General features: G+C 40.7%; 4 protein-coding genes across 4 annotated transcripts; 3 read left to right on the top strand and 1 right to left on the bottom strand.

Annotated features, from left to right (window-relative positions):
• Positions 1–802: 802 nt before the first annotated feature.
• Positions 803–1415, top strand: MELLADRAFT_111144 (uncharacterized protein; the record flags this gene model as incomplete). Its single annotated transcript, XM_007415351.1, has 2 exons — positions 803–1099; positions 1350–1415. The coding sequence occupies 2 exons, from the start codon at positions 803–805 to the stop codon at positions 1413–1415; spliced, it is 363 nt and encodes a 120-aa protein (XP_007415413.1).
• A 7819-nt stretch (positions 1416–9234) lies between these two features.
• On the bottom strand, positions 9235–11055 carry MELLADRAFT_92608 (uncharacterized protein; the record flags this gene model as incomplete). The annotated part of the gene is made up of 7 exons (XM_007415341.1): positions 9235–9518; positions 9585–9692; positions 9759–9866; positions 9932–10382; positions 10442–10530; positions 10605–10784; positions 10881–11055. 7 exons carry the CDS (start codon positions 11053–11055, stop codon positions 9235–9237), a joined length of 1395 nt encoding a protein of 464 aa, XP_007415403.1.
• Positions 11056–11895: 840 nt separating this feature from the next.
• Positions 11896–12891, top strand: MELLADRAFT_92607 (uncharacterized protein; the record flags this gene model as incomplete). Its single annotated transcript, XM_007415352.1, has 2 exons — positions 11896–11976; positions 12052–12891. 2 exons carry the CDS (start codon positions 11896–11898, stop codon positions 12889–12891), a joined length of 921 nt encoding a protein of 306 aa, XP_007415414.1.
• A 527-nt stretch (positions 12892–13418) lies between these two features.
• MELLADRAFT_67198 (uncharacterized protein) lies at positions 13419–13928 on the top strand (the record flags this gene model as incomplete). The annotated part of the gene is made up of 1 exon (XM_007415353.1): positions 13419–13928. The coding sequence occupies one exon, from the start codon at positions 13419–13421 to the stop codon at positions 13926–13928; it is 510 nt and encodes a 169-aa protein (XP_007415415.1).
• Between the last annotated feature and the right edge of the window lie 1378 nt (positions 13929–15306).

The raw sequence follows: 15306 nt of genomic DNA, 5'->3' as shown, positions 1-15306 counted from the left end.
CTAAAGTGCTGTTTACCAAATAGAATCCACGGAATTTAAGCTTGATAACTCTTTGGCCGAGTTTCTCTCTTCACTCGAAAGACTAGAAAAGGCAGTTACGCAGATAGATTATCTCAAGCCATTGGTCTCTTCACTCGCTTAAGGTGGATTGACCTTTCAGGAGGTGGTAACCGATCGCACAGCTGTAGCCGAAAGAATATCAAGCAAGGTTCTCATCCTAGACCTCGAAGAGAGCAGGGTCAAGGACTGCATCGATCGGGTTCAAGCTGTCACAGAACTTAAAGACACCTTAATCAATGTGTTTCAAGCGATTGAGAAAGCTGATTGGGAAGCTGCTACACGACGTATCCAACGTGCCAATCGAATCAATCCAGAAGTGATGTCAATTTGCAGAAGCGGTGGTGGTAGGCAATATCGTAGAGTCTTTTGGATTTCTTTACCAAAGATAAAATGAATGCCTCTTATATGTTTATTTTGTCAGCCTACGACCGATATTCCTGACCACTTTCAATCGCTTTTGAAAACTCTACACATCAACTAACTGGAATCTTCTTAGAGGCTTTGACTCAGGCTGAAAATTCAAAAGATGAAGCTACTACTACTTGATTCGTCAAACTCGGTCCGCTTTTAGGGATTAACACATCTGAGGCTGGATTAGCAGCTTACTCCGATTTTGTGCGACCTCAGCTACACATAAGAACGTTATTGTCACTGGCTCATTAGTTTTGTAAGCTTTGAAATGCACGTGAACCCATGGGATCTTACAGTGAGTGCATTGTTTTGTTGATCTGGAATCCTGCACATGTCTTTGCTACCTAATCAATCTCAAGAACCATCACATCATCCAGTAAGAACTAACACTCATTTTACTTTATCATTTCAACACTCGCATCAACATCAACAAGAACAACAATACAAAGATGAACATGAGATGACTTCACTCAGAAATCCTAATCAAGCCAATTCATCAAATAACAATATTAAAAAACTATTCCCAAAACGATCCTTTGGTGACATAGCGATGACAAAACCAAACAAGCGCCGAAGAATGATCTTGATAGCAATGAAGATGATGGTCAAGGTTTTGAGGTTTGTCAAGGTATGTCTACTGTGGTCTTCACTAAATGCTTAGTTAATTTTCATTTGACCAATCAGTTTCACTTTTGACAATTCAATTCTTTAGAAAGTCAAGAATCCAATAAATGTTACAAGAAAGTCAACAGCAATTAAATCATATATTAAGATGACCTGTATGCACAAAATCGAACCAATTCTAATGGGTATTTAAATTCAACTTCAGCTACTGTAGCAGATAATCCATATTACTGACGATCAGGTGAATGGAGTAGTTCAAAGATACCACGGAATGTAAAGAATCAGATCATCGTCATGCATATTGTACGGCCTTACGATAATCACTTTCCACATATTACCTTCAACAAACTATTGAAGTATATTTTAGATCAATGCCCGGTGTTTTACATCGATCAATCAATTTTAAGGCCATCCAATCAATTTGAACAGAACTTTGATTGCATTTTTGATTTCTAAATGTTCTCAAGTGGTTTTTGGCCTCAATCTCAGTGTTTTGATCCAAGTAAGCTCTTCAATTCGTTGTTTTAATAGGGTAGTTGCATAAAATATAATAATAAATACTAAAAGGACCTGATTGTGTATTTTCATGTTGTTTATCTGGATTGGCATCCAATCAATTGACAAGGCAAATCAATCAAATCATTGATTTTGAAACATTATTGAGGTTCCTTTATTCACTCCCAAAGTATAGGTTAATTTGACATAATCCTTTCTTCATCTAGCTCGCATATGTAGCCTCTTTGAATGAAATCCATACCTCTCCCTTCTACTTTCTCAAACTTTTACCATGTTGATCTTTGAGAACACTGACTATGATTGAATCTTTTGTTTTCTTTTGATTTGATTGGGTTCTTCATTAAATGCTTTGTCAAACTCACTCAACACCAATACAATGATCATTTGATCGATCCACATATTTGTCCACATATAGACTTCTCATTGTATCTATCAGCATGAATTTCAACAAAAGGAAATCATAATATTATGAAGTTCTATCTTTGATCTAGGGGGTTTTGAACAACATGAACAATGACGTATGTTTCCTTCTGGAGCTCATTGATATCATGGTGTGTGATCTGAAGGTTTGTTTTGTTTTGTTTTAACCCTGCTTTCTGAAAGTCTTACCCACGTGAAAAAGGTGACTTCACATCATGCTCTGTTCTTTTATTCAATAGTCCGACTGTAGTTATTTCGAAAATCACAACACTCCAAAACAATTGTCATTGTTGTGTTTTGAGCTGCGACCTCTCTTTCTCAACCCATGAACTTTAAGACTAATGTGAGACAAAGACAAGACTATATCTAACAAAATCAAACTGTATTTCATTATCATTATATTCAAATCACAACCCTTCATAGGTCTTCAATAGATAGATTGGTTGGTCCATTTGCTAAGCTGTCTCAAGCACCCAAATAAAATGAAAAAAGCGTCTGAAAACCAAAATGTAAGGTAAACTCAAATCAAACAAAATTATCATTCCTGAAAGTTGAGTTAATTGGCTGTAATCACAGGTAAGTCACATCCATATCACTTGATCTGAACTAAATAAGATACATTGATTCACTTTGGGCTCTTTCACAGATGTTCTTCTCTGAGTTGTACTCGAGGTATCATGAAAGCAGTATCTTTAGATTTTTATGCGTGAGCATGGATTCATGAATCTAACATAGAATAAATAAAAACTGCTCTGTTTGTGATTTCGAAGTTCATGTTTTTAAGCTCTGTTTGTTTGAGTGAACAAAATCAATGTGTCTGTTTATTTTGATCACAGAAACAGCCAGAATTAGAAGGATTGAACTTAAATAAGAACAAGTGAGTATTTTATGATGAGTGAAGGTAGAGCCTCACAGAAACAAGGATGGTCACATGGGATTTTCAGATCTCTTCACTTATAGATCAAAATGATCTATTGAAGCTGACAAGAGATGCTATTTCTTATGAAAGTTCAAAACTTGTCATGCTGAGGAAATGTTTGTCAATGATGTGTGATAAAATTTGACTCATATTTCAAATTCATTTATCACTTTTTGTCAAATGCCACATTGTAACACCCACAGCTAGAGTTGTACATTCACAACCACACAAGTGAGATATGGGCCAATATCAGCATGAACAAAAATAATACTACTACATTTTTGATAATGACTTTGCTCTACCAGAGTACTCAATATATTGCTGTCCTTGACTTTCTTTGAAATTTGAGGTCCAATTTTGGCCAGCCATATAAGGATTGCGCTCATCACAGTATCCTGAAAAAGCAGAAGAATGATCCTAATCATGCTGTTGTCTACTGTTGATTGGGTATCATGTGAAAAGGCACAAGGCTAAATTTGGGTACCATATCCATACGTCTTCTCAAATATTGGTATGTATCACTTTGGTATATGAATATAAAAATGCTTTGGATCTATGACTAGCCTTGACAAGTCAGATAGACTACCCATTCTTTCATTTCCCCAAACAATTGTTCCTCCAATTGGGTAACTCAGATACTATTATAGAGCATTGAGCATAGCATACTTTAATGTTGTAAGAATTATGGCAGTGTGGCTCCCTCCACCAATTTGCTTCTCTTATGACTTTCTGGGAACAAGCACTTCCCAATCTACCAACCCTCATACCCCCTAACTCACACAATTTGGAAGGAGCTGTACATTGACACTAAATCATTTAACAAAATTACCAAAGAACACAAACTTCAAGAATATTTCTAATACAATTAATTCTCTTATCAGCTCAAACCAAGCCTGAGATTCATTTTGGTTTACAAGAATCATCTTTTAATTCAAGTGGACCTAACCTCAACTTTATAAATCAAAACCAAATTCAATCATATGAAGATTATCATCAGGGACTTAATTAAAATTATCAATTGTCATTCCCTCATACCTTCTTCATCTGAGCACCCAGAGGAATAGTAGGTTAACAACATAAGTGTCTTCTATGTGTCTTTTTGGAAATTTTATCAAAATCCACCATCACACATTCTATGGGTGTTTACAATTTAACCTTGAACAATGACCTGTGACTTTTGAATTTTTTCTTCCTTACTTCTGATCACCATAGCTCAATACCACAAACTCAAGGCTGCAAATGAGCCAATGCATAATTCCCATGATCCATTGTGTATTTGTAGTTTCTAAAACCCATTTTCACACTGTTAATAAGGGAATGTATATATTTCATCAACATAGGCAGTCAAACCAACCAAACCACAGTACAGATATATCCCCGGATTCAATAAATCACAGAGAAATATGAAATCTAATAAGCTATGACAAATTGAAATTTTATGGACTCTGATGTTGAAATCATCAGTGGGTTGGGGGTTTTAAGGGTTAGGCTTTGGGAAAAATTATTATCATCCCTCTCCAAGGGTCTGTGACATTACGGCCACTCAAGATCAACATTGTGCCTCCCAACCATCACACCACAATTAGACTTCACAAGAAGTGTGGCCTCCATAAAGAGCCTGATCCCATACATTTCATGTTGCTTGAACCAGCAACATTCTGTAGACCTCCCTCAGACTTCCCTGAGTCATTTTTAGTTGTGCTGACCAAACAATATACTTGGGTCCATGTTATGTTACTCATGATATATATAGTGATCTCCAACGGGTCATGGAATATGTTCTGGTTCATTGTGATCCATGATTCAAGCAGAGTGTATGTGCTTGAGTGATGTTTGAACTAGCATCATCTCTCGCATCAATCTAATACTGTGTCTGTGTCCTTGTAGCACATTGACGTGCACACACAAAGGACTTTTGATAGAAACTGCAAAGACCCTTCTAAGACATCTTGACAACAGGTCCGGCTCCCCATTGTCAATTAAGATGTTGACATTTAGTTGACCCAAGCTGCTGACAAAGGATCCCCCAAATCCTATCAACAAACACTACGCCAGATTACTAATTTACCATGGAGTTTAGAATATTTTTTTTGATATGCTAAACTCAGATAAATTTTCTAAACTCCTGTGATTGGCAAAAAAGAGATCTAACCAAAATAAACTCTTTTACAATTCCTTACTGGCATGACATGAAGTTTCATGCATTGAAAATCTCACACCACAGTGTGAATAATCCTACAACATCTGTAATATATTCAGTAGGCTTAATTTACAGTAAGAAAGCATGTAATTTTTGGGTTACCAGCACACCTGAAGTTGGACAAAAAATATAGAGAATACAAATCCATTGTACACATTGGCAGTGAATATAATGAATGAAAAAAAAACATAAAGATGAATTCGAGTGTCACACTTTACAGTCCTTCTAAGACTGTGACAAATTTATCTAAAGTCGGTACTGGATCAATCTCCAGCTGGCTATATTCCAGCGGGCTTTCATTTTGAAGATCCTGTAGCCATGAAGATGCGTAGCAGTCAACAGGAAGTCCGCTTGGTGCTGATAGCTTACTGATAGGTGCATCTGGGATCCGGATTCGAGGTCGAGAGGGCCGACCAGCATTCTTCCTAACTGTCTTTGGGATGCTTGCCTTCCTTCGCTCCATATAAGAATCAAGGAGCATGCAAGCATACCTCAACTTCTCGCTACGCCATTCGAGGATTCGGACAAGGCAACGTTGTCCGTTTCTTTTCTCGCCTTCAACACTGTCTTCGTGATCGGTCTCGTCGTCACTGCAGGCGTTTTCCACAATTCCCGCAAGCTTGAGTAATTGATCAGGTTTTGAGAATATGGCCTTTTCCCGCAACTTCCTCAACTGTGTTCAAGACAATCAATCTTTCTGAAGAATACATTGGATCAGGTATCTATAAAATTACTCACAGTGTGAAGTCTGGCACTTTGGCGGACTTTGCTTTGTGATTTCTCCAATCGTATGGGATCCCATGATTGTAATCGGTACCTATGGATCAATCAATCCAACATGGTTCAATTGGTTGAGAAATGGAGAAGCATGGAAAGACGAACATACCTTTTGGAAAGCGATCGAACATATGTGTCCAAAGACTTTTTGAGGAATGTATCATTTTTGCCGCCAACTACAACTCCGTTATACTCACCACATTCGACCAACTTGAGGAATATCTTGAAGCAGACATTCCAAAGCCACTTATTTTCCTTCGCAGTCATTGACTTGGAAAAATCGGGCCGGAAACTGGAGATACCCGCTTCGCGTAGCATGGTGTGCATGATCCTAAGCTGTTGGGGGGTTGAATTCTTGTGGCCGGGTCCGTCCTTGTATGGGAAGCATGGGTCAGCCGGTGGATCGGAGTCAGAAGCAGAAGGCTCGTCTGATGAGCCGTGTATGTTGTTTGCAGTTGGAGTTGTTGCAGGTGGAAGCTTTGAACCATCTGGTATCCCAATGAGAGTATCAACATGAAATCGCATACGATCCTGACAGTTCAGTGAAATTGCGGCATTAGAACCTAATTTTGAATTCAGTTGTAGATCATAGAAACTTACTGCAGCTCGGCCGCCACGTCTCTTTGATGGTGGAGTACCGTTTTCCCCAGATCCTGCCACCAACTTGTTTACCACACGAGTCAAGGAATTGAGTTCGGTTTCGAGTGATTCTACCTTCTTGTTGGTTCGCATCAGGAGGATATGAAGTGTTTGTACATCCGCCTGCCCGTTAGAGTTGGTCTTTCTTCATATATTTACGAATTCAAAAAAATAAGAATGTCAAGATACAGTTTCTACATGTTGTTCAAAGAGTCTGTTCAGGGGATGGATTGACTTACTGTTCATATTGAGGGTGTTCCTGAGTTTGTTCACGGCTAGGTAACGGGTCGTTGGTTCCAGAAATCCCCGGTGAAGCGGGGCCATAATCTGTCTCTTTGATGTCATTCATGTCCGTGTTAGATTCATTTCCAACTTCGTCTTCTGGATTCCAGTCGGATTCCGATGGGGTTGGCGATTTGGCTTTAGCCTTCCCTTTACTGTTGGTCTGCTTAGGAGGTGAAGAGGCGGAAGCCAGGTGTGTGGGGCGCGGTCGAGGATACAAAAAGCGCTGATGCTCAAGGCTTGGAAGAAAGGAGACCGATCGGCTAGCGTCAGGTGTACTCGTGCTTGGGTCGTTCATCAGGTTCGTATTCAATACGTCTACAAACATTGGACAATTAGTCTTGGTAAGGAGGAGGAAACAATATCGACTCATCTGAACTGACCATCACCGAATAGATTGGGAAAAGGTCTTCTTGCCGGAGTCATAGTGAAAGTAAAGGATGGGTTGATACTTTGTGAACGTGCTGGATCGGAAGAAGTCTTGTCTGGTGAGCAAGCAGGGATGATGACTGGAGTATTGAAGATGAGATCAGTTTTGTATTATCGGCAACTCTAGATTTTACGACAAGTGTGCTGTTTCTTACTTAATTCCTGGTATGCTCTGCAGTTCTTCAATAGGTCGTTCCTCGAAAAACCACCAGTGTCGAGCCCAACCCCTCTTAGCATTTCCGTGAGCTGAGAATTATCGAATTTGCTGAAGTCCGTCTGGTGATCAGTTGGCTGTGTGATTATGTGCTCGGCGTTGTTCTTTGAATTCCTTCTTTGATTCTTTGAATTCCTTGTTTGTGTAACAGACTTGCTTGCAAGTCGGGGCTTTTTCGGCTCGACACGCTGACCCAGAAGATCAAGCAACTTTTCACGGGTAGTTTTGCGACCTGCAGAGATTTGTGTATTCTCAAGATCATCATCGCTGGAAGCTGGATCATTATAAGAACAAAACTCCAATGAGAATCAGGGAATCTGAAATGTGGACTTCAAGATAGTTCTGCGAGGATAACTTACAAGGTTCAGAGTCCGAAGGAACATGCTTCTTTCGCTTCTCGGGCCTGGTTTGAGAGACATTATTGCTAATTTGAGCTGACGGTTTGGTATTCCCAGGATTTCGACTACGGAGAACCCGGCTGGTACCAAGAGGCTTAATGCTTTTTGGTGGCATGGGAAGTTTAGATGGAATTAAAGCGCAAGGTGATGAGAGTTGCAAGACAAACGTAACGGAGAGATCTGTTATAACTCAAAAGTCAATACCAAATTGTGAAGTCAAGGTTGATCAGAGAAAAAGAAGATGGTGGAGGGAGGATGAGAGTTAGCGATGAAGACTTTATTTGTATGTGGTAGAAATGTGATTGAGAGCTGAAGGAGAAGTGTGTTTTACACATTCCTTGAAGCCCCCTTAACAGTGTTCAGTGATGACAGCTCGACAGCAACAATGAAAACAGGAAGACATGCATGTCATACAATTTGATGTCATGGTTGGCTTTGTTAGTCCGACCCTTTGAGGTCATGATCATAGCAATATATGAATTCACAGAACAGATGAAAGGTGTACTCTGGTCACCAACCGAACAAATTGGAGTCCTTTCATTTCTTTAAAGGAATGAAGTTAGTGGTATTTTGAACTGTTTCGAATTGTTCGATAAATTTGGAATCTGGTTAGCAACACTGCACTCGGATATTGATGGTGCAATAAGGGGTCCAGATGTACTTAACTACGGTTCAATGACAAAATGATTGATGACTTTCATATCTGGGGAGGGTTACTCTGCAAAGTTTCCAGTCAACATCAATCACTGGTGCCATATTGACCGTATGGTAATGATCTTTTTATAGGGAAGTTGGACATCGTATTTTTCCAAAGTCTACACGAGCATGCCAATTCAAGATTTTTATATACATACTTATATCTCTACTACCGTTTATAAGTATCAGATGAAAGGTTTTCCTCACCGTATGCCTTTAGATTTAATTGTTTATCATGTACTCATGTATTCATATCCGTTGTATCTTTTGTCACACCAGTTTAATTTTTTTGTCCTTTGGTCAATTGATAGAATTTGGCGCAACTTGAGTATCATATCACTAGATAATTGAACCTTTCAATATATAAAGTGAAGTTGAGCACGTCCACAAACAAGAAAAAAAATGGGGAATACAAGTAGGTTTGACGCAGAACCAGGCAGTATTTCTACAAGCAACAGCAAACAAAATGATACAAGTGGAGTTGATTCATCACCAGGACATCAACTCATAGCTCACATCAGATCTACAGCGCATGTACTTGAGCAACACAAGCCTAAGGGCAATTCCGTCTTATCATGAGCAAAGAAGAAGTAGAATTTTGAGCCAAAAGAAAAGGAAAACAGCAATATCATGATCATTCAACATTTTTTCAATCAGATACAGTACTGTCATTGTCGCAAGAGTCAGGATTGTCTTGAGAACTGTCATTTTCGTCTGGATCGGCATCGTATTCCTCTTCAAGGTTGATGTGGCTGTGGGGTCCTAACATTTTGCGGAATACTCTGTGATGCGCACCGATCTTGGTGAAAGCTATATCTAACTCGGTCTGTAGATCATATGCGATTGTCTCCAACATGTCAACTTTAGCTTCAAGTACAATTATATCGTTCTTTGCTCGTTCAAGGAGGGATGAATGTTCTTTTATCATGTCGCCTGCATGGAATGATTGAGTCAGTAACAATGCGAGGGAAGCTGGATTAGATCTGAAATCATATCTACCATTGAGTTCTTGTTTTTGTACTTCTTGAAAAATACTGGCACTAGCCTTTTTTTCAATAATTTCAATCGTACTTTCGAGATGGGCCAAGCGCTCTTCTAATGTTTTTACTAAAGATAGAGCAAGCACCCGATATAAACATCAAATATTCTATGAAGATATCAAGGGAAGCCAACCTTTTTGTTCGCGTCGCTGCTCCTCTTGAAAAATATCGACTCCCGTTTTGGCGTTTGAGGAATCAGGGCGTCCCTGCATTTGAATGACTGGTATGTCTCTCCCAATCACTGGAAACAAGCCATGAGACTTCTACATGCATGTTGTAGAATGGAAATGTCAATTGGCAACATACCAAGATTCCCCATCTCAAAGACTTCAGTGTCAGAAAACTGTATGAGATCTACTTCGCTAGGCGTATGAGCTTCCTTAGGTTTGTTGATTCGATTTTTTCGGGTGGTGACTGGTGGCTTAGAATCATTGGAATCGTTTGCCACATGAGGATTCACCAAAGGCTTTCTTGGTTTTCTTTCTGGAGCAACTGAAGGGACCATTGGCAAGAGAGTGCTGTTCGACACAACAGTTTGATCAATAAGAGGCGAAAAGATAGACTGCTTGAGCCCTTCAAGCTCCGCCTTTTCATCCTCATTGCTAAGACTTGAGATTGGCGAGAGTGGTGGTGGAGCTTGGGGAAGAGGATGAATCCAGTTAGACACGATTGGCTTGGCAGACGCGATCGGCTCGGCAGGTCGACTCGTCTTAGTAGAATTGGACTTAGGTCTGCTAGCCCTCTGTAAATGCAGGATCTGGATTAACAACGTGGGTCGCTGAGCCAAATGAATAGAGAAAGAGACGGAGAACTTACGTTTTTCATTTTTGTCATCTTTGAGCGATGACCAACTTGGTCCACCTCGGTTCTCTTCTCCACCTTGATTCGCTTCCCAGGGATATCACCTGATATATAAAAAGGTTTAATTGTGAACGTTTAGATCCATTTCATCATCAAGATATCAAGGAAATGGACTAACCATCATTAGCAATGCGTTTAGGAACGTCCAAGTCTGCAGACGCGGAACGCTTCACCAAGTTTTCACTCGTTTTCAAAGCCTTGGGCACCACAGGGGAGGACACTCGAAGGTTCTCCAAAGTAGGATAAGTGTGATCAAGAAGTGTGGATGATGTAGCCGACGGATTTGCCTCCCCAAAAACTGTTAATCAAGACGGTCGCAAATTTAGTTGATCCACAAGCTAGCATTTTGGGATCATGATAGCTCAAGTTAAGTAAGAGAACATGTAAGACTTACTTTCAGGTTGCTTGTCTCTGACAATTTTGGCGACTTCTGCCTTGTTTGCTTTGGAACTGATGGGAGTCTTTGGGTGATTGATTCGAAGCCAGTCTAGCATGGTTTGTTTGTTGACAGACGGGTTGCTGGGGTCAAGGACGCTTTCTGAGTTACCTCGGCCGGTAGTTTCCGACATGTATGCGATAATGATTGAAAGATGAGACAAACTAGCTATACTAAAAACCCAAGGAGGTCCAAGTATCGAAGTAGAAAGAGTCTGGAGTAGATAATGGAACAAGAGTTTTGAGACTATGATTTGCTTTGGGATATAATTCACAGTGATGATCAAAGTTGTTCGAAGCGCTAACTTTTGGAAAATGACGACTGAGCAAGACGAGATTGGTGAAGTGGGAAAAGAAGACAGAGAATGATGTTGATAAATAAATGAAGTATGTGATACAATCAAGGTGCCCTTGTCGACTTCATTTGGTGGATGAGTTGTGCTGCGGAGCCTTTCAAAAGTCAAAAGGCGTAGTGATCCCTAGTGATCCTCTTTGTTCCCCCTGTGCAGTGATTGATTACATTCAGGTAGACGTCACTTTCCATTGACAATTAATTGTAAATACTGAGTTTGAGTTTCGTTGAATTTCTGTGTGGGACGCTTCCATCTCATCTCGGGATTCACCATCAACGTTTTCTTTATCAAAAGTATGTAACAACCAAATATTCGGCCACAATCACAAAACATCACCCTGATACCGTTGTTCAATCAATGACTCACTCAGCCGGATGATGAATAAATCCCTCAAAACCCCCGATGTTAACTTGCAGTCATGCTTCAACCCTGATACTATCGGCCTCTAATCTGGGCAAACAAAGGGGATAACATGCAGGAGTGATGATTTATATTTGGGTATGTTTCATCTCCTGATGATTTTTGCTATCTGTGTCGTATATATCATAAATTGAAATTCATCCGCTCCCTTCACATTATGGCCTACTCTTTGTGAATCAATTTGGTAACTTGAGGCATCGCATGAACTTCATCGAAAAATTAATTGAGCCATCCCTCAAGCATACTTTGATTGATACATTTAAAAACTGTCGTTTTGATCAGGTGCGCTCATCCTTTATATTACATATTTCCTTCTTTCTTTTTGTCCGTCAAGCTGAGCAGTTTCTCCTCCTTCAGCCTGGCAACATGCCACGAAAAACTCGAACCCCCAGCACCGCCAACGGATCACCTCTTAGTCCTCCACCCAACACCACAGCTGGTGATTCAAAACCATCTGCGATCGGTCCAACTTCTCCCCTCGGAACCGGCTCTGGTGCACATTATCCAAGACGACGACCTTCTGAAAACCCAGTATACAGAGCAGTTCAAAGCCTTTCTAAAGAAGATCAAATATTCCTCACTCACGATTTTGAAAAAGTTAGCAACAAGCCTACAAAATTACAATATTATAATATCATACGTCTTTTCAAACCCGATACAACCTCTAAACCTAGTGACCGCAAAGATGCACTCAAAGCGGAATTCGTAACGAAGGTGAGACCCTTACTAGAGCCGTACCTCTCGCCACCTCCTGAGGTATCAATGGAGCCTGGTCCAGACCTAGATTTCGACCCCCTCGGCCGGAAGACCACCCAAGCAATGCTTGTCAAAGCCATCGAACACAAGTCTCCAGACGCCGATATAGCACCTGGCGCCAACATTGATGATGTTTTGATTTTATATAAGTATTACGTTGATCCTCAGCTCAAACTTCCTTTAAATCGACGATTCATTGCAAGACCTAGAACTGTTCCTATTGAACGTCTCAAGGCTGAAAGTATGGAGGACATCATTGTAGCTCTGCGTTATTTTGCTCCCAGTGTTCATGTCAGATCCTTGGCAATGAACAAAAACACTCTCATGGATCTTTATATACACTTTGTTCACGACCGGCCTCCTCAAAGTCCACTCATCGAGGGTTATCATTACACTACTTTGGAACTCTCCCAATCGGACAGCGAAGCAATGGAAAGTTGAAACTATGTAATAGATCTATAAAGTGAGTTTCTTTCTTCTTGATGAAAATATGCGAAGGAATCCAGTGGAAGAATTGACGTTCAAAAACATTCAATTTCATGTCTCATGAATTCTTAGGAAGGCAAAGAAGGAAATGCGTGATGATCTACATCAACACCGGTCAAATTCCTCAACTCAAATGGCTGTTTTGTAGAAACATCAAGAAGTTTCCTTTTCCCCTCACTACATATGTATCTTCAACAGTATGTTTACACGTATTTGTGCTATGACCTGCCTGACCAAGACTTGTTTTCTCTTTGACTTTTGTGTCCTGTTGCGAATTTTTCTTTCTGGTTTTTTTCCTCGATCAAATTGCTAGTCCAATAGACCAATACTACCAAAATCAAATCACAAAACTCTTTCTCCCATTACTTTTTTTCTTCACTTTGATATCTCTCACATTTTATAAACACCAAAAAAAATTGTTACTGTTTTTTTGTAAGATCAGCCTTGAAATCGAAGTCTTCCTTTTTCGTTCAACTCCTAACATGCCTCCACGTCAAAAGAAGAACCAAGCTCATCGGGTTGTGTGTCTTTGTCAAGCCTACGAATGTTCAGAACAAGTATACGCGGACGCCAATGGCTTATCTCACCCAGGCGTTGAGGTTTCACCTGAGACCCGGCTTGCACACCAGCAGGCTGATTTTCGAAACAGTCTAATCAACCCACCACACACTCCGGATAACTCCAACGAGCCATCAATGTCTTCGGTACAAGAAGCCCTATTGTCTCCTTTGAGAAAATTACACTTAGATACAACACCGTCTCCGATTCGTCGTCGTCAGTCGAATACCAATCAAGAACCTCAGAATGAAAGCTCTAGTAACATCGACAACAATGCACAAGATGCTTTTACCTCATCTGGCCCGACAGATTCGCCGATCACGTCCACCAATCAAACAAATCCTGTCAACTCCCAGCCTATTTCCACCAAAACCTGCTCAACAGCAGTCTTGGCAAAAGCGTCGGGTCAACAAGTTTTTGATTGTGGTTTGTAGATGTTTAGCCTTGTTTGACTTGTGATCTCCAAACCACTGACATTGAATGACTTAATCTCTTTTGACAGATCATTTGCATACATTTGAGCTTAAATCTTCGAATCCCATCATTCTACATGTCGCTCTCACGGCAGCGATTCTTGACATCTTTGGTCGATCTTCAAACACAATCACCAAGTGGCTTCTCGATGTTCAAAGTATCACGATTGAACTCTCAGCCACTCAAGGAATATTACCTACTACTCATATTCAGAAGCTTTTGCCAGAAGAAGTGGCTACTTTGAAACAAATACCATCATCTGTTGAGACAGCCTTTCGATGGTTGGAGGTTGATCCCTCGCTTACATTTATGACCTGCTGCACCGCTTGTTTTGCGATGTATCCAGAGGCTTGCACCCCTTCTCGATGCTATCATCAGATAGCAAGCATTCCTGGAGGACCTCTCAAATCTATTGATCCCAGCAACAACACAGATCTATCCGCTTTGGACGACTCGGAACCAGATTTTTCGGAGAAGACATGTGGTGAACCCCTTCTCAAATACTTCCGCGGTCAACAAAAACCAGTGCGCCGTTATGCCTTCCAAAGCTTATCCGAATGGATATCTCGCCTCCTATCTCGACCTCAGATTGAGAACCACCTCGAACTTACATCATCTGAGTCATCAAAGCCTTATGATCCCGATATTGAAATCCATGACATATACCAATCTCGACTCTGGAAAGAGTTCCTTGGCTCCGATGGCAAGCAATTTACTGCGAACGCCAGTAATCTGACTTTTGCGCTTTTTGTGGATGCAATCAATCCGTTTGGCAACAAGCAAAGCGGACATCATACATCTATAACATTTATCATTTTAGTCTGTCTTAGTCTGCCTCCCGACCTTCGACATCAAGCCGAGAACGTATTTGTGGTGGGGATAGCACCTGGCCCGCGCGAGCCCTCACTCGAGCAGATGAATTGGATTCTGCAACCTCTTGTCACAGAACTTCAATCGTTATGGACAAGCGGGGTACTTCTCTCTAGGACTCATGAATACAGTGATGGTCGTCTAATTAGAGCTGCCCTACTGGTGTTTGTTGCCGACATACCTTCTCTCCGTCGGTGTCTTGGATTTCCAAGTGCAACTGCAACTTTTTTTTGTTCATTTTGTCTTCTCACTAAAAACGAAATCAATAATCTCGATCCAAGCACTTGGCCACCTCGTACGTGGTGTCAGCATAATAAATGGGCATGCGAGGCGCGCGATGCAAAGACAGTCAAGGAGCGAAAGGCCATCTTCAAGACCCATGGAGTGCGGTATTCAGTCCTCATAGAGTTAGAATACTGGAATGTCATCGAATATCAGGTTGTAGATTCTATGCACAATCTCCTCCTG

Source organism: Melampsora larici-populina (genome assembly GCF_000204055.1).
Source record: "Melampsora larici-populina 98AG31 unplaced genomic scaffold MELLAscaffold_50, whole genome shotgun sequence".
In the NCBI taxonomy this organism is placed as follows: domain Eukaryota; kingdom Fungi; phylum Basidiomycota; class Pucciniomycetes; order Pucciniales; family Melampsoraceae; genus Melampsora; species Melampsora laricis-populina.
This window is presented reverse-complemented; position numbering and strand designations above follow the sequence as displayed.